Here is a 27392-nt window from a genome sequence, read left to right on the forward strand (position 1 = left end):
AAAAGTTAATAAGTCCCGACATAACATTCAGTTTGACACGTAATCTTTTTTCTTTCTACATTGAAAATAAATCCGAAACAAAAGCCGAGAATATTCTAAAATAATATATTTAATCACCGAAAGGCATATTCAAATATGATACATAAAAATCCACGGTAAAATTAAATTGAATATAAAAAATCAAAACTAACAACAAAGTTTACAGAGAATTTTACAAGAAAATTTAATTAGAATGAAGAAATAATTAGTGCGAAGCAATATTTTATTTTCTAAATATATAACGGAGTAGGTAACTTACATTATATACATGTTTGCGCTAGTAAAATAATGTATGGATCGAAGTAAATAGATTTGCAGTGCCATAAAACAATATAAGGATTTACACGGTAGTTTCGTTATGCTTTACAGCTTTACCGCTGAAAATTTGTACAATAATATTTTTTGCACTGTGAATTTGAAAAAATACAAATTCAAAACAACTTATTGTTGTTATGGCACTTACATATAAATATATATTATAAAAAATGGTAGCAAGAACACAATGGTTAAACAGTATCAACAGAAAACATTTATTCGTCCTTCCTGGTTAAATTTAATTAAATTAACAACTGCTCTAGGACTAGCTACAGCTACAAAAATACAGATATCACAGTACGTGATAAAATTTATAACGGCGATTTTTCAATATTATCGACATAAGCACAACTAATTGTTTGTTATTACTTTCAAGGCAATTTGTACAACCTCATTAAAAATAAAGTCTCGAAATGCACCAGACTTTTCCTTAGATACGTAACTATTGTTAACTTCAACAGGTATTTCTCATAAGACAGATGTGTAGATATAATATTACACACTCATTAATATACAGGGTGCGCCCAAAAAGCATACTATATATGTTACATATTAGGTTTATTGTTCGCCAATTCAATTTGCCGTAGTTCCGTAAAATTATTCGATTTAATTAACATAAGTAATTATTTCACGTACTTTCTTCAGTCTGCTTCCAACTATAAGATTGCAGACATCCGGGCAGTGTTGCCAACCCAACAATCCCACACCAAATATGCTTGTTGTGATGGAATACTTTGTCTTTTTTTAGAAGTTCAAACACATAGAATTTGAAATTTCTACGTTTTTTAAAGAATTTAGCATAATAATTTACTAGAAATCTTAAATTCTATGTTTGAACTTATAAAAAAAGACAAAGTATTCTATAGTTGGTTAGCACAGGGAGTAAAACGACATCAAGCATAGTATTACCAATTTACACAATATCACCAACCTAACTATAGGGTTGCAAACTACCGGGCAGTGTTATGAAAGTTATATTTTTTTAATATCGTAAGCCCTGTATTTATTTTATCAGAAGAAAGATTTTTTTATGCTGATTTCAAAAATATATAGCATGTTATAGTTATTTGTTACGCTAAGGTTCGAATTAGCCAAAAATAAAATCGTCGCTTAGTTGGCCATGTCTCATCATGACGTCACGCCAACGTCACGTCAACTATGACAGTTACTGCATATCTTAAATATCAATTTAAAAAAATTCGATAAAAGAATGTTTGCAATTGAGGAAAATTTTAAAATGTTTTATAAAAAAAATGTGAACAATGCAACGTGGCTTGTGGGATAGCCCAGATTTCACTTTTCCAGATACCTTTTTGGTTAGTTGATCATTAAAAAAACTGATTAGTAGTGAAATACATAAATAAAGTAAATATTCATAATTCTCAACATGAAGGGATAATTAAAGCTTTAAACACGTTGAAAAGAGGGCATCACCTCTGTATTCGAGAAAATGATGGAATTTTTTTACATTTAACGCAATATTCCTAATCAATAAATTAATATTTATATATTTATATTATCTATGTTTTTTTATGCAACATATTCCCTGACCCTATTTGCATTATTGTCTTTTTTTTTGTACAATGATAATTCGATTTTTTTGAAAATTTGAACTGAAAACATCATTCTTTTTTAAAAGAAGTGGAACATGCTTGGCCAACTAAGTAATGATTTTATTTTTGGGTAATTTTGGCCTTAACGTAAAAAATAAGTATTAACGTTTAGCATATTTTTTAAATCACCATAAGGGACCTTCCGTTTTATTAAATAATATATGGGACTCTTAATTTAAGAAATATAACTTTGATATCCTATGCTTTTTTGTCATAAATAAATAGGTAATATTAAATCTACACATTGAATCCTGTAACTTTTGCATCAAACTTTTTTTTCTAAATTATAAGAGTTCGTTTATAATTGATTTTATATTGGAGGACATAATTCTAAAAATTACAATTACTAACTTGTACCCTTATGTAATTAATGTAAAATAATATTTGGTGAGTAAAAAGCTTAAATTAATTTTTGAGAAAATAATTGGTCGTGCTTACAAGAATTCAAAATATTTAGTTTAATATCTTTTTTTTGCTCCTGCTCCTGGTTTCCCTACCTTCGGGAGTGGTACTCGATCTCGTAATCGCACCTCTAAGAGTATCGGATTCCTTTTTATTAGAGTCACCGTCAAAACTTACATCAATGTCACTCTCCTCGGAATTTTTGTTAGTCCTGCGCTTTCTTGTTTCTTGAGAACCTTCTTCTTCCATAACCCGGGGTAGGTGGGACAGCGGATCTTCGGCAAAAGTTATAAGGTCTTCGGTTTCTTCACAATCATCATTTTTTGCACTGCCTTGTGAGGCATGTTCCGCATTACCACGATTGGAGTTAATTTTGAGGTGGCAACCCCTCTTTAACATGTTCACTTCTTCTTCTAACTCGAACAACACCTTTTCCGCCTTGGCGAGTTCCAAAACGGTGTTGTTGATGTACTTTTGAACTGCATTTTCAATCTCGGTAACCGCCACGATTCCTTTAACATTTTCAATGTTGACTTTTAATCCTGACAATATCTTACTGAATACTGGCGAAGCCGGTTCAGAATTTTTGTAGGAGTTGTTCGATTCACTTAAGTTAGGAATACTAAGACTTAACCTATCAAAATATCCGTTGAAACATCTTATAAAAGACTGCGAGAAGGTGTAACTCGACAGGTTATCCCTGCATTCTATGGATAAAAAACAGCACGAAAACAAATCGTAAGGAATATCGAAAAGTTCCCTCAACTGCTTGTGAATTGCCCTATCTTTTAAGCTAAAATCGAAGCTCGAGAACGGCTGGAATTTATACCACGCGACCACCTTTGAAAAATTAGATCCCAGAAACTTCTTCAGCTTGTCTTTGTCCACTCTGCCCCTGACAAAGTACTGATTTCCGGGAGGACAGGGCATTATGGAGTTTATTTTGATAACTTTATAAACGTTCACTTGCTGCTGATCGTTATCCGTAATACTCGTCGTTTGTTTGTGAATTATTTCGCCTAATAAAAACCCATCCTAAAATACGCTGTTACTCATTACCAATAAACGAAAATAGAGCTATAAATACCTGTCTAAAAGTTGCCTTACAAGTCTCGTAAAATAAAAAGGAAAGGGCCGGCCCGGAAAGCGAAACCGAAGCGGGCTGAAACATTTTTTGTGCCGCAATTAAATATAAACAGGAAATTTTTACAATTAATGAACAATTCACATTTCCTCAACATTCAGGTGTTTAATAGCTTTTGGTTAGTTTCGCTCGCGATAGTTTCTTTGCCTTTGAGCGTGTTATCATAGATAGGAATAACTAAATTTAATTTATCCTTGTAGACTCACCTAAAGCCCGGAGACACGACACAATTTTTCCGAGGCTTGATTATTTTGGTGGAATTTTATTTTTAAAGATTGTAGTATAAAATGTTTCCGCAAGAAGCGATACTTTATACACTTAATATTGAAATATTCTTTTTCCATTCCTGTGATCAAACTACGATTGACGGTTGGTCGAATGATTTGAGCTAGGTGCCCCAATGAACATATCCAAACCATTATCTATGGTGGGTGACATTCTCCCGAAAGGTGGTAAATTTGTAGTTTTTGTTTGGAAATTTGTATTTTTTCGCGCATTATTGTGATCTGTGCCGTATATTTATATTTTTAATTTATCATTTTACGATGTCTCCTGAAATGAACGCAAACCCTCCCAGTGTAACGAGACGTAAGAAAAATCGCGAAAAGAAATCTTCTGGTGATGCCTTTACCAATTTTGATATAAACATGTCGTCTTGCAACTATTTTCCGTTAAGCGGTCACCCGTACCAGAACCCCGACTTGTCCCATAACTATTATTCATTTTTGAATTGTTCCAATCAATCGGAGCCGATGTCCTTGCCTATATATCCCATGAATTGCCCCAGATATGCTTATCCGGGGAATGTATTCGGTTCGTCGAGACATTCGTCTCTTTTCAATAACAATTTCAATGTACATTCCGATATTGTCGACTACATGAGTCTACCGGTTGCCAATATGGACCAAAACGAAGAAGCAACCAAGCGGCGTTTCTCAGATCCCGGTTTGCCCAATGAAAGCGATTCGAGCTCGAATTCTTTCGACGAAAGATTCGCTCGCAAACTGACCACGCAGCTCAACTCCTTGATAGAGAACAATCGGAAATTATCCAGGGAAGTAATGGAACTGAGAATTGAACTAAATACACTCAAGCAGCACCAGAATGTTAGGCATTACGATAGGGAGTACGAGCCAGGTATGCTCGTCGACATAATAAGGGAAGTTCGGGAAGCCGCGCGTGTACGCGAAGATGCCCTCATTGCCAAAGTTAAACATATTATCGAGGACAAGTATTTGAGCGTGGTGAGTTCCGTTATATTTTAAAGTTAACTTTACATGTTGTGGGGGTTTGAACCGTTTTGTAAACCATTTTGAAATCACTTGAGAGTTAAAGGGTTTTGTTTTAAAAAAATAGATTAAAATCACTGACTCATTTAATCAATTTTGTGGTAGATTTAGCGGTATGATCTGATACTTTGTCCCCTTGAAAGATAAAATGTATACCTGAATATAACTTTTCTGTACTTCGTAAAAGCGAAACTTCAAATTTATGGACGTCAAATCTGTTTTCGTCGCTATAGGTAACGATTAGGGCTAAATCCAACGATTCCTATTTTGAATTTCTGTCAACAATGGTTTTCGTTAGACAGCTCATATAGGGGTGAGGGGGGCACCTTTGAACACTTTTTAAAGAAAATGTCATATTAACTATTAACAGCCTGGGGCACTCTTGAACAAGTGTAAGTAACTTATTATTTTAATATATTAGATCTAATTACATATTGCAATTAAAATCTTTGTCTTTATATTATCTTTATAATCTTATAAAAAATAATGTTTAGTATCTTTCTTAACAAAACCCCAAATAATTAAATTCTAAGCAAAGTACGGACCTGTTCGGCCATATTTCATTCTTACAGCTTGCCCGGATCTTTCCTTAATTCGTATCAGTTAGTCACTTTCTTATATCTATGAACAGACTTTACCTGAAATAATGTTCAGAGGTTCAGGATGAGGGAGTTTAGAAAAGGGGGATTCTACGTCGAAACTAACCAGAATATCGTTTGGATCTAATGTAATGGTTTTTAATAGTAAATGAAAGGAATTAAGTGTGGAACTATCAGTTTTCTCCATAGAGAGAACCAATGGGGCTCACAGTAGGTCGAAGGGGTGGCTTGTCAATCTTAGGGAGTTCGTGGAGGCGAGGAATTTTAGAGTTATGAGGAGTGAACATACTTTTTGACGGATTCTAATGGAGAAGCCTTAATAACAGATTTAAGACTGCGTTTCATAGATGACGTTAGGATCTTTTTTAAGTTATATACGAGTAGGATCCGTCTGTAAGAATATTTTTTCCTGATAGTCAGTTGCGATATCGGGATTAGATTTTAAGGATGTTAGAGCAATTCGTTCAGGCTTTGAAATATTACATTATGAGATTTGGAATTATTTCCTCTTTTGGGGATAATATGTGGGGCAAAGAACTTTTTGCAAGAACTGATTTTTCCGTCTCAGAAAGTTGGTGCCGTAATACATTTACCACAGTGTGTGGTAGTTGAAAAGAGTTCGATAGTTTCCCCAGTGTTGACGTTAGTTTTTAAAAATGTTGAATGATATTCTGAATAGAAGATGAACGATAATTTTCAACTTTGTCGTGAATCATATTTGAACTCGTATGTGGACAAGATGAAAGCAATTTCAAGATATTGGTACCAAAGTCATATTGATTTGGTCTATTTCTTTACGGGTGTGATGCATTCTTTCTCGAAGTAAAGCTAAACTTGATTTACAAAGAATTTTATTAGACATTATCGGATATTTCAAGAAAATTATGGATAACGTTGTCGTATTTACAAAGTAACAAAAAAGTTAGTGTACAGAGTAATCTGGCCGGTTTCAGTCGGTGATCTTCTAACATTCGTCTTTTGCGCTGAATGTTCTCTCCCTAAAGCCTTGTTAATTTTTGTTTGATTTATAAATAATCGACGCAATAGGAATTCAAAAGATTTGTAAATAGTTCCTTTGAAAAATTGCACCACCCTTTGTCAGTTGTTTTCTACAGTAAGATGCTAATCTAATGAATTATAAATGAATGAATGAATAAATGAATTTAGTGACAACTTATTGCGTTCTATGTCACTTGTTTTTATACGTCTCCTTCTGAATTTCTTATAAAATTGTAAACATTGAAAACAATTTGTTTAGCATCCGAAGACAAATGGATCCGTTTTTTATTTGCTGAGCTAGTTCGTCTTCTAAATTGTGATTATGTTCGACTACCATCTCTAACAGGGGAACATCTGCTTCATTTCACGGTCCACATTTTAAAGTGTTAAATAACAGGAACCTTCAAAAAATATTTAATTGTAAGATTCTAATAAACATTTATCTGTATTCTTATGACGTACCTTTATATACGCCGAATATAACTTTGTGGAAGGATATTATAAACTTCGGGTTCTATAAGCTTGAGGACATTGGAGTTAACACGGGAAGAAACATTGTTACGACGAATGGCAGATTTCAGTTGGTGCCAAACATGTTCAATGGGATTAAATATACAGTGGTAAGGTGGAAGCCTTAAAACTGTATGTCATAGATTGGTTGCTTAATTATCACAGACGTATTCCTTTTGTAGGTTCAAGCTCTGTAGAACCTCAATTAATTGTTTTTTGGTATAATCTTCCTGAAAATAAATGTCGTTATTATACATGTAGTTTTGGATTGTTGCTCTTGTGTCACATGAGGAAGGGGTTTTAGTCAACTGTCTACTGTGGTAACTTGCATTGTCCATTACAATTACGCTATTAGGAGGAATGCTTGTTTTTAAACCAACTTCCAAATAAATCAGCGGTAGTGTCTTCATGGTAATCCAGAGAAGAATCTTTAATATTTTTCGCAGACAGAGAAAGTCCATTGAGAATTCAACCGTCTTTGGAGCCAGTATGTTAAATAGTTATTCTTTTACCTTTTTTTTTGATGGTGCGTTTTTTTACACTTATCAGTTGAGTCAACCCAACCCTTTTCCGGGGTCTCATAAGTGTTGAACCAGGTTTCATCCAAGTAAATAATTGGCATTTGTTGTTCTCTGTAAATCCTAATATTTTCTAGATATTCCAGTCACCATTTCCGAATTCTAGAAAATTCCATTAAAACTTGCCTTTTGTCAATTTTTTTAAATCTAAAACCCATGTGTTGAATACACTTCCATAAAGTAGTTCTGCCATTTAACAGCGGATTCATCTTTTTCAAGCTTCCTAATTAAGATATCTTATGTAGGCACGCTTTGTTCCTCGTATAACTGGTAAATTTTACGCCGTATTAATCTTGATCACTTTTATCTACACTCGAGAAAATGTCAGTATCGCTTCTTTTTTTCCTCGCTGAAATGGAATCATTCACAATTTTCCATATAGTTGATGTTGGAATTTTCGTCAATGTGGCCGTTTCTTCTAAAGATGTTTGCTTGCTGGCACCACGTTCAATGAGAGTCAAATAAACATTGTTTATAATTTCCTTAGTCTCAATAGAATAGTGTTTTTTACATTTGGGCGGGAGCATCTCCTCAGATACACTAGACTCGCGCATATTTTGCATAATTCGCACACGATTCAACACACGCTGTACTAAACACTAAATAAGAATGATTATTAATAAACTTAAACTAAGTAGTATACCAAACCAAAGAATATACACAGGTAGGTATAAAATTATTTTCTATTACGGACCGCACTTTTACCTGAATTTAAATTCCGGAACTTTAGGTAACAATCTTGTTGCTTTGTATGTTAATGACCACCCTTGGATAATCCCATTCAAAAGCAATTGGTCACTTTCTTATATCTATGAACAGACCATACTTACCCTTATCCTTTGAACTATCCAGTGAAAACAGCCTCGTAATATATACGAACATACTGCAATTTAGATTAAATTCGTAAGAACGATACATATCACCTGATGTAAAAACAAACGCGCAAATTTAAAACGGTCCATATATGTTTTAAATAAAAATATCAAGTTTCCACAAATATTCGTTACGGTTCATGTCAAGCAAGACCTACTTAATGCAGAATAAACAAACATCTTCTGAAATGGGTTTTACCATGGTTCTGTAGAGGTAGAGGTAGAGGTAGAGGTAGAGGTTTTGATCCTAAGAATAACTATAACTGTAATAAGTCCCAAATTACCGTGCGCCTTTCTAATGGTAACTAAATTGCGGTAATAAAGGGTGCCCAGATTACGCTCCCCCCTCACACACACACACACAAAATGCAACCCGCAGACTGCGGTATCGACTATTAGGCAGGGGGTTTGGTCCGTTAAGCGACCAATCTTGTTGTTTGCCCTGACGGCATAGGCTGTGGCGAAGACCTCCTGCTGATGGGGCTCTCCGGTTACGCCGCAACCCGATATCTCGCAGAGAACTAACGCCAATCCATGGCGGACCGAGAGAAAGAGAGGCGACCCCCCAGAAATTGCTTTTTACTCGACGAAGTTAATTTGCCCGAAAGCCCCAAATTAGCGTGATTAGATTTCCATTAGGCGCTGTTCGAGGAACGCGTGTCTCCAATTCGTAGCAGTAAATCGTTTATTTTTATGTTTATTGTTACGTATAATTATGATATTTCGAATATCTGGAAAAATAATTTAATTTTTTTTTTCTTAAGGATAGCTACAATCGCGTGAAATCTGGTGCATCGGCTCTGCGAAATCATAAAGTAAACTTGCGTGCATAGAAATCGGCCCATTGTGATATTTTGTGCTGCTGTTTGAAAGATAATTTAATACGAGTTTAAATTGACACTTATTTTTTAATAATGGGTATGGCCCCCCTCTTGGTCTAATAACATCTCTTACTCGATTAGGCAGAGGTCTAATCAAGTTCGCTATTGTTTCATCTGGAATGTTAAGCCACTCTGCAACAATAAGCTCTGGGATCGAAGTTGGGGTACGAAGTCTAGCTCGAATTCACCGTTTTAGCTCATCCCATAAATGTTCGATTGGATTTAGGTCGGGACTGCATGCTGGCCACTCCGTAACTCGAAAACCGACCTCTGTAATGTAATGTTGTACGAGCCTTGCGGTGCGCGGCCTAGCCATTGTGATGCATAAAAATGAATTCTTCTCCAATGTAGTCGACATATGGTACTACGTGAAACAGGAACCATCTCCATAAGGGCTCCGCTCCTTCTTAAAATCGCTCTCCAGGTCTTCGGTACACTTTTTTTCCTCGGTCACTACCAAAAAGGCATATTCTGGTCTCATCTGAGAACTCCCATTGGTCGAATGTCCAATTCAGATGATCCCGTGCAAAGCCTGGGCGTGCTTTTCGATGAGCTGGAGTAAGTTTTGGACCAATTGCAGTTGTTTTTGGGGTCAGGTTATTTTCATTCAGTCTTCTTTTCACTGTCCGCTGAGACTAATCGTCACTCTTCGAACTTCATGAGGCAGTTAACCGCATTAAGGTGACGATTTCTTATTATTGTACGACACAATAAAGCGGTCATCACGAGCCGTTGTAATGTGCCTTCTGCCTGTCCCAGGGCGCCTAGCAAAGGATCCAGTCTCCTCATATCGAAATGCTGCGCGTGTCACATCCAGTTGTCGAGCAACAGCTCGCTGGCCAAGTTCACTTTCGATTAAAGCGATAATTTGAGCGACTTTTTGCGGTGTAGTATGTATGAAGCTAACACAATTAAACCCCATCCAAATGGTTAAACACGAATAAAGTGAAAATTCCAGTTGCAAGGGCGGATAATTTAAGTCTAAAACAAGTTTGTTACCTTCACTATAACTATGGTATGAACACGTTTCATTTGTTTCACAAGATCAGCACTCTTGACAAATTTAAACTCATTCATATGAAGTTGTCTTCCAAATAGCATATTGATTTTTTGGGTCATATGCATAGTTTATAGAAAAAAAATAGTAAAGTTAATAATTGCTTTTAAATGGGATTATTCAAAGGTGGTCATTAACATACAATGCAACAAGATTATTACCTAAAGTTTCGGAATGTAAATTCAGGTAAAATTGTGGTCCGTAATAGAAAATAATTTTATACTCACCTGTGTTGAATATTCTTTGGTTTGGTATACTACTTAGTTTAAGTTTATTAATAATCATTCTTATTTCGTGTGTAATACAGCGTGTGTTGAATCGTGTGCGAATTATGCAAAATATGTGCTAGTCTCAGGAGATGCTCCCGCCCAAATGTACAAAACACTATTCTATCGAGACTAAGGAAGTTATAAACATTGTTTATTTGACTCTCATTGAACGTGGTGCCAGCAAGCAACCATCTTTAGAAGAAACGGCTACATTGACGAAAAAAAGAAGCGATGCTGACATTTTCTCGAGTGTAGATGAAAGTGATCAAGATATAATACGGCGTAAAATTTACCAGTTATACCAGGAACAAAGCGTGCCTACATTAGATATCTTAATTATGAGGGTTGAAAAAGATGAAACCGGTGTTAAATGTGGCAGAACTTCCTTATGGAAGTGTTATTCAACACATGGGTTTTAGATTTAAAAAAATTGACAAATGGCAAGTTTTAATATAATCTTTTAGAATTCGGAAATGGCGACTGGAATATCTAGAAAAAAAGGATTTACAGAGAACGACAAAGGCGAATTATTTACTTGTATGAAACCTGGTTCAACACTTGTGATACCCCGGAAAAGGATTTGGTTGACTCAACGGATAAGTGTAAAACAAACGCGCCATCAAAAAGAGATAAAAGAATGACTATTTTGCATGCTGGCTCTAAAGATGGTTGAATTCCCAATGGATTTTCTTTGTCTGCGAAAAATATGAAAGATTCTTATCTGAATTACCAACAAGACACCACCGCTGATTTATTTGGAAGTTGGTTTAAAAACAAACTAGTTCCAAACGTTCCTCCTAATAGCGTAATTGTAATGGACAATGCAAGTTATCTCAGTAGACAGTTGACTAAAACCTCTTCCTCATGTGACACAAAAGAAACAATCCAAAACTACATTAATTGAGGTTCTACAAAGCTTGAACCTACAAAAGGAATACGTCTGTGATAATTATGCAAAAAATCTAGGGTATACAGGTTTAAGGCTTTCACCTTACCACTGTATATTTAATCCCATTGAACATGTTTGACACCAACTGAAATCTGCCATTCGTCGTAACAATGTTTTTCCCCGTGTTAACTCCAATGTCCTCAAACTTATAGGAACCGAAGTTTTTAACATTCCTCCACATAGTTGGGCAAATTCTGTTAAACATATAGAGAAAGCAGAACAATCGTATATCCATATAGCAAATAATATAGAACAAATAATAATTAGAACAGGGAATGATAGCGATATTGATACTAACATATTATGTGTATGAATAATTTTAAGTAATTTAAGCAGGTAATAAAAATAATTTGTAATTTTATTTTAGCTTGAAACAAAAATACATAAATAGATAAATAAATATTGTTTAGTATCTTTCCTAACAAAACCACAAAAAATTAAATGCTAAGCAAAGTACGGACCTGTTCGGCAATATTTTATTCGTACAGTTTGCCCGGGTCTTTCCTTAATTCGTATCAGTTAGTCACTTTCTTATATCTATGAACAGACTTTACCTACCCATTTGATCCCATGTTCTATCGGGTTAAGGTGTGAACCGCGTGTAGGCCTGTCCACCCTAAAGGTTCACCTCAAAGGGTATGTGGTCGGGCTAGTTTGATTCTTGGCAAACTTATGTTATGTGAGTGTGCCAATCATCGACTATAAAATTGGCTCTTTTAAAACATTCTGAACGTGCCTAAAATTTAAATTTAAATAAAGATGTTTTTTTGTCACATCGTTTCTGAACATTTAAGCTACAATAAAAAAAATATATGCAGTTTTTTCAGTAAATAGAAAATATACATCGTGAAAATAAATAAGAACTAAAAGTTCAGATTTTATATATGTTTTTACATGGCAATTGTTTCGACAACACCGTATCTTTATCAAATATACATTATCGTATAAAATTCACTATCGATATTGAACAGGATAACTCTATTAATTTTTTAGACTTAACTATTACGAAAACGGCAAACAAATTAGATTTTTCGATTCATCATAAATTCACACACGGACACAGTCGTACGTAACAACTGAAGTCACCCTTATACACACAAAATGGCTGCATTTCACTCTTTTATACACAGACTTCTTAATACGCCACCCTCAACAGAAAATTACAACAAAGAACTTAATATCATTAAACAAATTGTATTGAACAACGGTTACAATCCGTCCATTATAGATAAAATTATAAATAAAAAACAAATCCATACAACAGTAGACTCTATTTATCCGAAACCTAATACACAACACGAACAATTTAAGACAATTACATATCTAGAGGAGCCCAGTGAAAAAGTTTCAAAACATTTGTCAAAATGTGGTTTAAAAATAGCTTTCAGAACAACACAATTGGAAAATTTTTAAAAATCTTGTCCTAAACTTTATATTGGACAAAGAGGTAGATCTTTCAAGAAAAACATTAACGAACATAAAAGAGCGTTTATAAACAATAGTCTAGATTCTAATTATGCTACAAACTTAAACACAGAAAAACACATTTTCACGACAACTTTGACAACCACAAGAAGTAGAAAATTAAATTTGAAAATTGAAAGCCATGGAGATTAACAAAATGAGACATTCAAATGTATCGCTTAACGATCAATTAGATTTAAATACCTCTCCTTTATTGAACTTAAATTCTCGTGTAAAAACATATAATTTCGTGAAAATCTGAACTTTTAGTTCTCATTTATTTTGATAAATGGATTTTCAACAAGTGAAAGTCACCTCAGGTCAATGTACGGGGTGGGTCAAAAAGTAGCAAGCTCTTTTTTTTTAATGGAACGCGATTTTTAAATGAATAAATAATTTGTTTTGAAGTTGACCCCAATGTTAGTACTAATGATGAATGAAATTGTTTCAGAATCATTTGAATTTAGTGACCGAAAAAAATCGCAATAACGACAGGATCACCAAAATCGAGGAACAACTCAAGAATCTGAACGCGAGCGGTATGCGGTAAGTGATCCAAGCGTAGCACTTGTAATACTTGAACGCAGAGCAAAGAGTATGATATAGTGCCAGTCAGACAAGGAAAAAATATGTAGACCATGTGACCATGGGCAAAAGTAATTTAAATAATTGGTGAGATAAAAATGTTATTAGACGACTTCTAATTGAATTATTAATGATTATAGTTATTGAACAGTGTATCCAAAAATGTTGCTCCTATCAAAATACACTTGAAAACTGTGCCGCAATTTGACATTTAAGAAAACTTGAGGAACTTGATTTGAAATTATTTCGTAGTTTTTTAGTAATATTTTTGGCAAAATTTGTATATCGGTATAATTTTTATTTATATACTTATTTGTTAAACTTTATAGTATTATTAACAACCACAAGCACAAGCATGTGCGGCACAACCCTGCATTAATATATAAATAAGAAATAAACAAAAACAAAAATATGAAAATATATCGTAATAAAAACAAACTTTTTATGATTTAAGTAATGCGTTTTTGCTTGGTAATACTAATAATTGACACATTAAAACTAATTTTTTGACAACTAGTTTTCTATTTGGCAGAACTGTCACTATTTTGCTCAGCCTTCTTTCAACAATTTTTTTCTGTGCCTTTATCGAATCTTTAGAAATAATGTAACAGACCATTTTTTGCTAAAAGAAGACTAAAAAATCTTATAATAAATTTATTGTTTTCAAATTTTCAATTTTATGGTTATTTATAAAATGAAATTGCTACATCCTACTATTTATGAATTGTTGACAAAGTAAACGTAAAAGTCACCATGTTAATTAAAAATTAAAAAAAATCAACATCAAAACGCAAGGGACTAAACAAAAAATTCATTTAACTCGGACAGTGAAAAATATGGAACAAATTTCGAGTACTCCAACATAATTTTTTCTTGCGCATTTTTTGCAGTATACAGAAAATATACAGAGTGAACACACCAACTGAACATGTTGGTCTCAAAATATGCGCTTAAAATGTAGTCTAATTTATACGGATTAAGCCAAATGAATATAAGGTTAGCTTACCAATTAGCTGTTAGAAAAAGCATTCTAAATCCATTTAATTCGAATGCAGCCGGCCGATATTGGCTAAAGAGAGAGAGAAACAAAAATATTCTTTCCATGCGGAAGCCGATCGGTACGTCATTCGCAAGAGCCCTTGCCTTTACAGAAGAGCTTATGGATGCAAGCAATTATTTTTTCAATGTGGACGAAACAGGTATTCTCGTGGTTTAAAGAAAATTACCAAAAATTATTGCTAGACGCAGTAACAAGCAAATTGTCGCAATGATTTCGCGGAAAGAGGTGCTCTTATTAGAGTAGTAGCAAGTACGAGCCGAGCTGGTATATTTGTGTCATCAACGATTATTTTTGGAAGGAAAAAGATGACAGATACTTTAATAAGAGGAGCACTTCTACGTTGAATAGGCAAAGCATGTCCGTTTGGATGGATTGAAACTTATTTATTTACAGACGGGCATTATAGCTATACAAAAAACCGAGATATTATTGACACGACAAGTGATAATGACGTAACCCTCTTGTCGTTATCAACTTATTGTACCCACTAGGTTCAGCCTTTGCACAATTCATTTATGGTACCTTTAAAACCATACTGAGGAGGTAACCATATGGCTTCGTAAAAACAATAAGCATTTGACTACGTATGACATTGTCGAATTGTTTGGTAAGGCGTATCAGCAAAAGAGCGGCCAACGGTGATGAAGGCGAATCATCAGGCGTTTTAAAATTATGCTATGAAGCAGCAACCGAAGTAGAACAATCTACAGAACAGGGAATATCGGGTCCATCTTTAAAGAATGTCTCAACAATAGAGCAGCTAGGATGTGACTCTGGTTTGCTTGTAATCTCTTCTGATATTTCACCGGTGCCACAAAATCAACGATTGTCTTTAGTTCTCCATATAAAAGGAGAACTTGAGGAGGAAGCAATGACAAAACCATTAAATAACCAATATAACCAAATTAACTTTGCATGAGACTATTAAGAAAGCCGAAAAACCAAAAAGAGGAGGCCAGAGAGGAAAAAGAAAGCAAAAATCAGAAGACCTAGAACCAGGTAGTGAGTCTAACGCAAAGTTAAATATTTCAAATTCCTCAGAAAAACTTGCTCCGGAATTCGATTTAGATAGAGAGCCAGAAGATGAATAGACAGTATGTTTTTCCTACAATGGAAAATTTCGCTGAGATGCACTTGGAGAGCAGCGGGTTCAATGATGCGTACGGGTGGAAAATACCGTCATCGCCTTTTTTGAGGTAAATAAAGTAAACAAGTCGTTCGATAGATTTGAAGGTACAGAATTCGAATTTCTTGTTGTTTTAGAAGAAAAACTCTACCATTGCATTAAAAAGTAAAGTGGAATATGTGCCGCACCGGCAAAAGAAAGAAAACAGTTACCAATAATGAACGCAAGAGAATAATTGGAAAATTGAACTGCTAGGGGACAGCGATAATCAAAATGCCTATTTAGGAGGTCTCATATCTGTATTGCTTCATTTGTTTATCGAGTTTTGGTTCGGAAAGTTGGTGTAGTCAGTGATATACAAGTGTGTTTTAAAGAATTCGTGTCTATTCATGGTATCTCAGAAGATAAGAAGATATCAGAAACTCTAATGTTTCTGTAAGAATTTTTCATCTGGGTTTTTTAGGAATTTTGTGCAGTGAATTAAATCCCTGAATTAATTAAGCAGCATTAATACGCAGTTTCCCAGTGTAGCAATTCCGGAGTTGTAGGACCAGTGATGAATTTTTCTTAGCCCTTTTTTGTAATGGGTCCCACAGTATGTTGGTTGGTGGTAAATTTTCCTATTTGCCACGGAGATTTTAAGTATCCAGATTTTTCTATTTAGGCGATAAGTTAATTCTCCTACTATGTTATGATAAAAAATTATTTTATTTCGGGTTGTTTGATGCCAAATTTCTTAAAAAGTATTTTTTATCTCCGAAAATGTTCAAAATATATGTTACATGAAAAATTTCCAAAATGTTTCGCAGAATCTAAAAATATAAAACTATGCAGGGTGTTCCATTAAAAAAACGAATCTATGGCCTAAAATCTTTTACATATATAGCTCATATTCGCTTATATAAGCAACCAACATTTCGGGTTTTTACCACAAGTTATTCGTCCATAACCCTGTATATGTAATTCTAAGACGAATTATTTATGTTAAACTGAATAATCAACATATAAATTTTGTGCAATTTTTATGAAACCACTATTCCAAAATAGCCTCGTTTCCTCTTACATGTATTTCTCTACTCTCCATCCTCTAATGGACCTAATGGACCCTACTTTTGCCGGTTTTAAAAATTTCGATAGCGAATTTTTGCGCTCCGCACAATAATCGTCCTGTTGACAAAACCAGGGTCCGTCTAGGGGGAGTGAAAGTATATATCCAGCGATAAGACATGTTCTTGTGCTATCGAACGCGACAGCATCGCCGAGGGAAAATGTAATATGGCGGTAGGTCCACGATAACATTGCCCCGCTGCTCGTATTCCATTTTGATGTTAAATAATATTTTCTCTTGCTGCGGGGCGAAGAAAAGAGAAAGGATTATCTAATTTTAACGATAATTCTTTGTTTTTTTTTTATTCATTGATCCTTATAGTAGATTATAAACAACCAAATAGCTCAAATTAAATTAAATTAGAACTGTGAAAATCTGAACGTTTTTTGCTCTAATTTAATTTATGTTAAAGGGATTTTCATCAAGTAAAAGCCAACGCAGTCCGAACCAAATACCTATATAATTTTCTGAAATATAAATACTTTTCTAATACTTTATTGTATTCCAAATATCTTGGTTTTACTTAAGCTTAAGCTTAAGGGCGTAATTTAAAAATACGTGTTTAATATTAAATAAGTTGTAAGTTGTTAGTGGCGACATTCGCAAAATGCGCTCTTCCATGTAGGCACAAGAACCAAGACAACGGACCAACGCCCGTATATACATCGTAAATCCAAGAAATAAACGCACATCATAAACTCATACGCTTTTACTAGATACTGTCGGGCCTAATACACAATATTAACGCTATTTTGAAGGACTTTATTGTGGGAAGGGAGATTATACCAGAATAAGTGCGGTAATAGTATATTATGTAACAAGTGCGGTAAACGGAATTTGACTCACGAGTTTATTTGACGCGAGCGGAGCGAGTGTTTAATAAACGAGTGACTTAAAAAGTTTACCGAACGAGTTGCATACTATACTTTTTCTACGACCGTTAGTTTTTGGGTACATTTTCGCAAAACAACACGAATACATTCACTGACATGACCGTCAGAATTGACAAATGTCACAATTCAAGGCGTGGGAAATATCTCCGAGAACATGGGAAACGAAACTGACGTGGTAAAGTGACGCTTCCCGCACGCTAGATCGGTGGTTAATTAGGTATTTTACAGATGGGAATAGAAAATTAGTATATATTATTATATTATTAGCATATATATTATTAGTATATATACTATACTTTTTCTACGACCGTCACGAAAAAACCACAATTTAACAAATATTTACTAGTTGCCATCAAACCTATTTATTTTTCGTTCCGATCGGTTCTGCTATTGTTTTCTCTTTTTAACTGTGTACGTTAGTCAGAGAAAGAGAGAGAGAGATGTATTATTGGATATGTCATATAAACAACGGAATAAATACAATTTTAAAATGTTATGTTGTTTATTTAACTTTTAAAAACTTTTAAACTTTTAAAAACTGTAAAAACCACGAAATTTCATGCTAACGGTATGTAAACTTTCTGTGGGAAACTTAAATTATAAGTGTCACTTTACTTACCGACTAGTCTACTGTGTATTGGTTTTTGGGTACATTTTTGCAAAACAACACGAATACATTCACTGACAGAATTGACAAACGTCACAATTCAAGGCGTGCGAAATATTTCCGAAAAGATCCGAATGCTCCTAAACCCGTGCGGTAAAATCCCGGAAATGTCCGAAGTGGCTCGGATCCATGGGGAACTAAAGTGACGGCTCCCGCATGCTAGATCGGTGTGTAATTAGGTAATTTACGGACGGGAGTAGAAAAAATAATTTAACCGCGTTATAGCTAAAAGATCACTGGAAAGTTACCGAAGTGTGTCTAGGAACGCAATATCTCAAACAATGACGGGTGTCTCGATTATGAATTTCATTTCCTCTGCAAAGTTTATTAAACAAGTAAGAGGGAGTCTTATTAGAGTTTAGCAAAAAGGTAAATCGCCGGGAAATATGGTCATGCTTGCTGAGATTAAAACTAAAACGAATACAAGCATTCTGAAGTCGTTAGAGTCTTTCCTTATCTCGATTTAGTAAAACTGGCCAAAAGACGATACTGCAATAAACGGCATGGGACAAAACTAACATATCACAGAATTTAAGTTTCATTTCCTTACAGAGAAGATGTTTATGAATATACAATGGGCTCAACTTTAAGAAGGACTTTGTTTGCAACACTGAGATAAAAGGTTTTGAAAACCGCAAGTCACCGTCAAACCATAATCCTAAATTTTTGCACACGTCCGAAGAAGGAGAGATAATCTGATCATTTAGCGTAATCTTAAAAGAGGCGTTTCTTACAATTTCATCCCTTTAATTTTAGAACCATTATTTTACTAGCAGTACTTGAAGCTTCACTAGAAACAAAAGATAAATATAATTGCAAATAGAGAGAGATCTGTGCGCAATAACCAACTGGTTTCACGAACACCCACTTACCATAAATTTGCAAAAAACGCTTTTCTAATAACGTCTTAGACTGTCTACGTCCAACATCGGAGATGGAAGGACCTCTGAAGAAGCTCGCGACTCGTGCTAGCGAAACGTTAGGAAGTAATTCCAACCGACGACGGACTTTAAACCCGAATCAAGATAATAGCTAATACAGTGATCTTCAAATATCACTCATATCATTAACTTCAATATTGTCACATATAGATTAATTAGAGGTGACTAGTACATCAAGAAGCGAACTAGTAACCCGAGTGGGCTCTGTGATGCCGAAGTTGGTAAGAGTATTTGAAAATCGAAAATAAGCGGCGGCAGTATTAGTTTTTAACAGATCAACATTGAAATCTCCACCAAACACAGAAAAATCAAGTTGAGAAACAAGTGCGGTAAGGATGTTTTCCATACAGTCAAGACATTCAAGTATCTTATCTTAGATCTTACATTTCAATGAGCAAAGAAGCGAGGCTCTCGCTAGGCATGCGTATACTAAACAATTAAAAAACTCAACAATAATAAGCAATTTACATGCAAAAAAGCATAAGCAAGTTGGAAGACGTCCAATCAAAAGAGTAAAAAAACATGGCTTTTCGGTCAAGCAAATATAGTTCAGCATAAATGAATCCTCTCATAAATTTAAAAGCAAAATAAGCCAAATAAACCGAAAAAAACAGAAAAAAAAACGGGATTAGATCTAAATTCAGATAGCGATAACACAGCTATTATGCCAACTGTTACAACATTAGAAATAAGTAAGTACAGGAAGAGAACTAGGTATAACATGGCGTTAAAAAAAATTCTTTAAAAAAATCCAGAGGAAAGTAGAATTTATAAAGATAACTGCGATATGTTCAAGTAAGCGGATTTATATGAAATAAACCATAAGTTTCTATGTCAAGTGCAAATCATACTACTATCGGAATAATAAATACGTGGGCATGCTCAGGCACTATTTGGAAGCGGCAAATGGATCTTCTGCTTCTTCTCGATCAAATAAAATATTTTACCGTTGGCAGACCAGACCTGTCTATGTCCGTATTAAAATTCAGTACCTGTGAGTAGTTTATATCTTTGTGGAGACAGATCTTCATAGGCTCTTGCACTAAATTCTTGGTTTTTTTTAATATTTGATATAGCACTGGGGGTAGTTTTTGAGAGTTATCTTTCCCCTTAAGACTAAAAACAGAATCTATCTTGTAGAAAGAACAAGAGATTTTCAGGCTTAACAATATGCTCAGAATTTTGGACAAGAGTTTGATTAACGCACTCTAAAGAGTTACTAATTTTCTACAGTCTTTTTGAAGTATTTTGGGCATTCTTCTATCTTTACTGAGTTAAACTTCCTTCGTCCTGTTTCTTGTCTTTGTATAGGTGCTGTATTGCTAATATATTTTACTTTTACCTCTTGCACAAACCAGGTTTTAATTTTTCAAAGAAACTGCCACAAGCCCCTGTAATACTATTTACAAAACTCCTGGATTCCTCCTGCATCGGTTGTTGATGAATCGAACTTGCTTCAGTTGAGTTCTAAAGAAGTCGACAGGATGACTGACGGACTGAAACTGTAAGCTCTGAAGAAGCCAACAGGAGGATTGGCGAACTGAAACCGTATCAGTAAAGCTCTGAAGAAGTCAACAGTATGGTTGTCGAACTGAAACCGTTTCAGTTAAGCTTTGAAGAAGCAAGAGGATGATTGGAGAACTGAAACCGTTTCAGTTAAGCTCTGAAGAAGTCAACAGGATGATTGTCGAACTGAAATCGTTTCAGCTAAGCTTTGAAGAAGCCAACACGATGATTGGCGAACTGAAACCGTTTCAGTTAAGCTCTGAAGAAGTCAAATTGATAATTGGCGAACTGAAACCGTTTCAGTTAAGCTTTGAAGAAGCAAGAGGATGATTGGAGAACTGAAACCGTTTCAGTTAAGCTCTGAAGAAGCCAACACGATGATTGGCGAACTGAAACCGTTTCAGTTAAACTTTGAAGAAGCCAACAGGATGATTGGCGAACTGATCAACAACAACCGACGCAGAAGAAATTCAGAAGTTTTGTAAATAGTAAACCAGATTTATTGACATGTTGACATGTTCATGTAATATCTTATTGAAGCTGGTCATAGTAAAGGCCAAAGATGCTTTTACTTCACGATACGTCATATATCGATCTTGCACAGCATTAATATTTTTTCGATCGAAACAGAATATCTACTTATGAGAGTGGGGTTCAGTATCACCCTGTATGTATCGAAATGAACCGTTACAGGGCAGAGGAGGCAGCCAACGCGTCTTCTAGCGTGGACGAAAAAATAAAAGCGGCCCAACAGGTGTTGGAGCTGGAAAGGGAGGCGCTCGAGTTGAGGCGGGAACTGCAAGACACCAGGGCGAAAAAGGAGGAGGCAGATCTAAAAATTTTAGAGTAAGTACAGTTATACGTAAGTAAATATTATACAGACAAAATAAAGGGTTGGAAAGGTTGTTAAAAAAATAAAATTCTATGCGTCTCTTTTTTTATTATTAATTAGTGGCAAATTATATTTCGATATACTATATAATGCAATAAATACCATTAAAAGATGTAAATTGCAAAATAGGGAATGAAAGCAATTATGAGAATGGTTCAAATTTCAAAGTTCAAAAAATAGGCTTGAAACCGAACGGAATTATAAAGTCTATAAATGTTGTAGGAAAAGAGACGTCTTGTGTGGTGATCGAGGGATAAGACCAGAAAAATATAAGGTTCAAGCTGTGAACATTTGTTCTATATATTGTTTTATTTTCCAAGTAAGATGGACTGTTACTAAAAAATAATATGCAGTTTGTGTGTGACTGGATCGTATTTTCTTTTAACATATTGTTATTGGTATTGGTATTAAAAGGGGGCGCCACCAGATGGGCCCATTGCGCCTCCAGACCGCGCTAGAGGGCATCCGGAATGCCGCCCCTCCTATAGTAGGTCAGCACCTTCTTTGGTCCCACACCGTGCACTGAGTCCGAAGACTCCAAATCTTGCCCATGTCAAAGCAGGGCACTCAGGGAGCAGATCCTGCTGCATAGCAAGCAAAGATGTCTTCTAAGCCTGCAATGTCCTGTGTAGGCCCTTGTTAGAGCTCTACACTCCCTTCTGATCAGTCTAAGCAGCTCCTTGGTCGGAGGGAGGGCGGGTCCATCCATCATAGCCTCGCCTGCCTCAATCCCGGAGCAACTCTCCAGTCCACCCCGGATCGTTTTCTCACTCAGGCTTCAAGAGCTCCCCGCCTCACACACGGGGCGATCCCCAAGCGGAGCTCTGTTCCCATATGCCTATGGGAAGAGCCCTCCCTGGCTAAGGCGTCCGCTGCTTCATTCTCATTGTTGCCTCATGTGACCCGGGACCCAGATCAACGTGACTTTCCTCTCCTCGGCCACTTTCCTCAGTACCCCTTTGCACTCCTTTATCACTGACTGACTTCAGCGCCATAAGTGCAGCCCTACTATCAGAGCAGAAGCATACTCTCCTGCTTCCGTGGTTGGCCTCCATCAATATAGCCATCAAATTTCCGCCTGAAATACAGTGCAGTACTGACCCAGAGGGACCGACAAGCTCGATTCCGTTGTTTCGCGGTACGCTCCAGCACCGCCCGTGTACCAGACAAGTCCATCGCAGGAGCCAACTCTGTCCTCTCTCCACTCTTCCCTTGATACAAATAAACCGTAAACTGTTTTTTGCACTTTTTCAGTTTTACCTAAGCGTGGACAACATAAAATGTCACAATAGTTAAAAGTAGAGGTAAATCACGCGTCAAGTCTTTCTTATTTATCTAACATATTTCGCTGTGAAGTTTTCAGCACTTTCCACCGGAACCAATTTTGACAAATGCTATTGACAAATTAAAGACATTTTATTGGTGGGATTTTTAATTTGGTTTTCGTTATATATTCACTGAACCCAATGATTCAAAATTATTTCTTTGTAATTCCTCAAAATTTCAAAATTTTGTTTTTATTAGTTACTTAGCCACGGCAACACCGCTTTGTCAGTATAAAATACCAGAACGCCGTACATGCAGAATTCAAAATCTGAGAAATCATACGCGAGTACCTATCGGACAGATTTCCAAAAAAATGGCTAGGATTCAGCAATTTTATGGCCCCCTTTTTCGCTGAACCTCACTCCAGTCAATGTTTTTATATGGCGATATCGCAAAAATTGTTTACCAGCGAGTTTTTCAGTCTGATGGTCAACATAGAAGACTAGTCCTTGAACAAGATGTTAAGAAATGTTTTAAATTCGACAGTTACAAGGTGTTATCGGTTTGAATATTCTTTTTTTTTGTAGGAAGTTCTTTTTTACTAATTTGTTTAATGAATTAACATGTGACGTGATCTACCTATTTATTGTTTATTATTTCATCTTATTTTTAATTATTTATCAAGTCAGCACCTACTGCACCAAAACCCTTTCGTCGTACATCGTTGTATTCGTAATACAAAGTTGACTATGATTTCGCAGAAGCGAAACATCGGACTATAAATCTGTTCACGCTATCTTGTAGAACTAAAAAATTGACAACCAGAAAGTGACCTTTAAAATTTGCAACTTTTTTCTAATTTAACCATCTTCGTATTTCTTATTGTTTCTCATATTCTCATGATACACAATCATTATCATCTTGAACACACTGTATTTGATGTCTTAAAAATGAAAATAAGTCGATACAAAATACTTTTTTTAAATTTAAGTCATTAAGAGATACGAGAAAAATGAAAGAAAAAAAAATAACTATTACGTTAGAGAAGATCCAGGATGTCTTATCAGCAAGCAAAGCACTCAAAAACAAAAAGAATGCTCGTCCTGGCGGCATATCAAGTTTTCGAAATAAACTTTCTACGCAACAACATGGTTTTTCCGCGAAAAGATAATGTATTACCAATTTATGTTCCCTGTCTTTTATATCTATAGCTCCCTGAAAAAGCAATGTCAAGTTGACATTATATACACTGACTTCCACAAAGCGTTTGACCAGATAGATCATCACTTACCCATACGCTGATTTCAGTGTTGAGGTGCTATCTGCTGCACCGTCGACAGTTCGTTGTGAATGAGCGCTTTAGATCAGTTCCTTTTGTTCCAACATCTGGTGTGCCTCAGGTTTCTAACCCTGGACCACTTCTATTTAATATATTCCTAGATAATCTCATATATTTGACCATCTACTACAAGCTTGTGTATACAGATGACCTAAAACTATATCACTCCATCACATCCAGGCCAATGTCAATATGGTCATTCAGTGATATTTGGTACTATCCTGACTTAACTTGCCACAAGGATCTGGGGATTTTATTTAACCAAACTCTTTTGTATCTCACATTAATAAAATGGTTTCCAGTGCAATGTAAATTTTAGGCTTCGTAATAAAAAATTGCAGGCATTTTCTAGCTCATCCACTATTAAAATATTATTTTACTGTTACGTTAGATCTAGGTCCGACTATGACTACCACGCTCCATTCCACTGAGGGTGTGCAGAAAAGGTTAAAAAGTAGTATCTAATGATCATGGAGGAGTTTCATGATCTTCTACTGAAACGATTCGCTGTACTGCATCTGAGTTCATGGTGGAGGATCATGATCTTCTACTGAAACGATTTGCTGTACTGCCTCTGAGCAGAGACATGTAAATCTGTATCATTTCTCGATTATCCGCTTCTTCTGGAACAATACGGTTTCATGTGCCGCCGCTGGAAGTGAGATATCAATCAACTTTCTTCCCGCAATTATCCAGATCCAATATCCATTTTGAACACCCTGTTAACAATATGTGTGTTAAATTCAACAAATTGTCATCGCAGTGTGATTTATATTATGATGGTCTCCAGGCGATACTTAGGCAACTTCGAGTGGCATCGGGTTATTCATACTGAAAAGTTTTACCCTTTTCTTTTTTTAGTTATATTATTAGTAGATTTAAGAATAGTTTTTACATCCCCTGTCATTAATAAATCATCTGGTTTATATTTAATGTTTCCAGTGAATGTTGGAGAGGTTTGAACGGATCATATTTTCTTGTTTAAGGTTGTCGGGCATGCTGCGTCGAAGCGAATTGAGCCCGTCGGATGCATCCGAAGATGGAAAAGCGTCCGTGGACAGCATTTCCGCGGCTTCTTCCGTAACTACGGCCCCCCGGGTGATTTTATCCGGACCCGTGACAGATTTGTAGTGCAAACCATCGATCCGATCGTTTATTATCAATAAGATGCCTTTAAAATCGTGTCTTAGTTCCACAATCGAAATAATATCGATTGTTTAACGCATTGACTTCGTCCGAAGTTAATAAATTTTTTTTTATTTAAAAGAAGAAGAAATATCGCCTGTCCAGATTTGAAAAAAAAAAATAAAATGACATAAAGTATAGTAAAAATGTGACAATCTACCGTTGCTATAGAGAGCGTTTTACTTTAGTGTAATTTTCGTTGGTTACTATCAGAGTCTCCAAGAAGGAAACACAAAAAATTATTAGTTTTCAAACATTCCAGACCATGTAAGTAGAATACGAATACGTTTTTCATTTATACTTTTTATAGTATGAATTCTTATTTTTCTCCTTTTCTTCTTCTTCTACTTCTTCTTTATTCTAGTTCTGATGAGGATTCCAACATTCTCCCCACCTCCTTCTGATTGCTATATTGTGAAAATTAACTTGTATATGTTTGAGAATTTGTGTAAAAATAAATTTATCTGGTCCCAAGTTTTAACGTTAAAGCGTCGACTTTTTGAAAACCTTAAAAACGCAAGGTTAGTGATTTTTTTATTATACTTTATGTAATTTTGTTCAATAAGTATTTTTTTTTTCTTCTCATGGAACTTTTTTTTTTAATTTTGAGAACCAATATTTAGAAAGCCTAATGTAAATAAATAAATATATATATATATATATATATATATATATATATATATATATATATATATATATATATATATATATATATATATATTTAAAAAAATAACTAATACAACTTCAAATTTCATTAAACTCGGGGAGAGGTCCCCATGATACATTTCGGGGTGCTTTTGTCCAAACTAGAATAAACCGTGGACTAACTATCACACTAATTAGACTGATTTTTAGTAATTAATTAATTAGTTCGCTAAATTCTTTGATATTACGTTCATTATTAATTAACCAGTTAAAATTAATTTTATCTAGTGGGTCTATCTATTCATATCACTAAGCGTATTTTTAAAATTTTTTTTTTCGTTAATGCGCAGTGCATTCTGCGCAGCTTCTTACGAGTGTAAGAGTAATTGTCAAGCAATTTAGCGACTTGTTACATTCCATGGAAAAATGACATTCCAAATTTGAAATTACAAATTAATCACACATTTTATCTCTAATATAATAACACAGTGTCCGTTTCCAAATTGCAAAAAAATTAGTTGAATATTTAGAAAGTTGAAATTTTGGCCACAATTCGCCAGTACTTCGAATATAAGTTGTCTTAAAAGTAATAAGTTGGTCGATGTTTACAAAATCTAATTATTTTGACATTTAAAAAAACAGAAAATTATAGTAAATAAATAAAATATTGCCATCCAAAATTGGTACACCAGATTTCTCTTTTTATTTTTTTATTTGGCTGTTTTATACAGAGAAAATTATTTAAGCATGTTTATTCATTGAGAGGGGAATAACCCTACTTAATTGAAGTTAAAAAAACGCATCAAACAAACTTTTGAAAAAAAAACGGAAAATATTTTTATGCTGAGTTGCTGAAATTTATATTTCTTAATTTAACACTGACACTTACAATACTCCTTAGCACTTTTTGAGAAAAGGTTTTAATTGTGTTTTCTATTTACTATTTTTACTTAATATTTTTTTAAATTTTGATGGAATACAAAAGTTTTCCGCGTAACCTAAGAAGTATTTTTCAAAACCTGTGAAATCTTTGTAGAAACCGGTGAATTCTGGTGTACCGATTTTGGAGGGTGATTTGCCCCTCGCGAAAACCGAAGTGACCAATTTTCCGCAAAAGTGCTGGGTCTCGTTTTCCCAATAAAACATCGTCAAAATGTTCCATCGTCCGTGGGACACCTGGTGTATACCGTTTTGTCATT

General features: G+C 35.0%; 2 protein-coding genes across 4 annotated transcripts; one reads left to right on the forward strand and one right to left on the reverse strand.

Moving 5' to 3' along the window:
• Positions 1-120: 120 nt before the first annotated feature.
• LOC132708046 (BRISC complex subunit FAM175B-like) lies at positions 121-3673 on the reverse strand. Of its 3 annotated transcripts, none has more exons than XM_060680146.1 (2): positions 3457-3673; positions 121-3404 (listed from the first exon to the last, which is right to left on the reverse strand). In XM_060680146.1, the coding sequence occupies exons 1-2, from the start codon at positions 3538-3540 to the stop codon at positions 2421-2423; spliced, it is 1068 nt and encodes a 355-aa protein (XP_060536129.1). In that variant the 5' UTR covers positions 3541-3673; the 3' UTR covers positions 121-2420. The 3 variants fall into 3 exon arrangements, with proteins under 3 accessions (XP_060536129.1, XP_060536130.1, XP_060536131.1); XM_060680147.1 differs by having other exon boundaries at positions 121-3414; positions 3457-3597; XM_060680148.1 differs by having other exon boundaries at positions 121-3388; positions 3457-3595.
• A 277-nt stretch (positions 3674-3950) lies between these two features.
• Positions 3951-26170, forward strand: LOC132708119 (uncharacterized). The gene is made up of 4 exons (XM_060680248.1): positions 3951-4757; positions 13432-13526; positions 21560-21712; positions 25350-26170. The coding sequence occupies exons 1-4, from the start codon at positions 4059-4061 to the stop codon at positions 25492-25494; spliced, it is 1092 nt and encodes a 363-aa protein (XP_060536231.1). The 5' UTR covers positions 3951-4058; the 3' UTR covers positions 25495-26170.
• Positions 26171-27392: the final 1222 nt, after the last annotated feature.

This window comes from Cylas formicarius, unplaced genomic scaffold, assembly GCF_029955315.1.
Source record: "Cylas formicarius isolate icCylForm1 unplaced genomic scaffold, icCylForm1.1 PGA_scaffold_10__41_contigs__length_53128322, whole genome shotgun sequence".
NCBI lineage: Eukaryota > Metazoa > Arthropoda > Insecta > Coleoptera > Brentidae > Cylas > Cylas formicarius.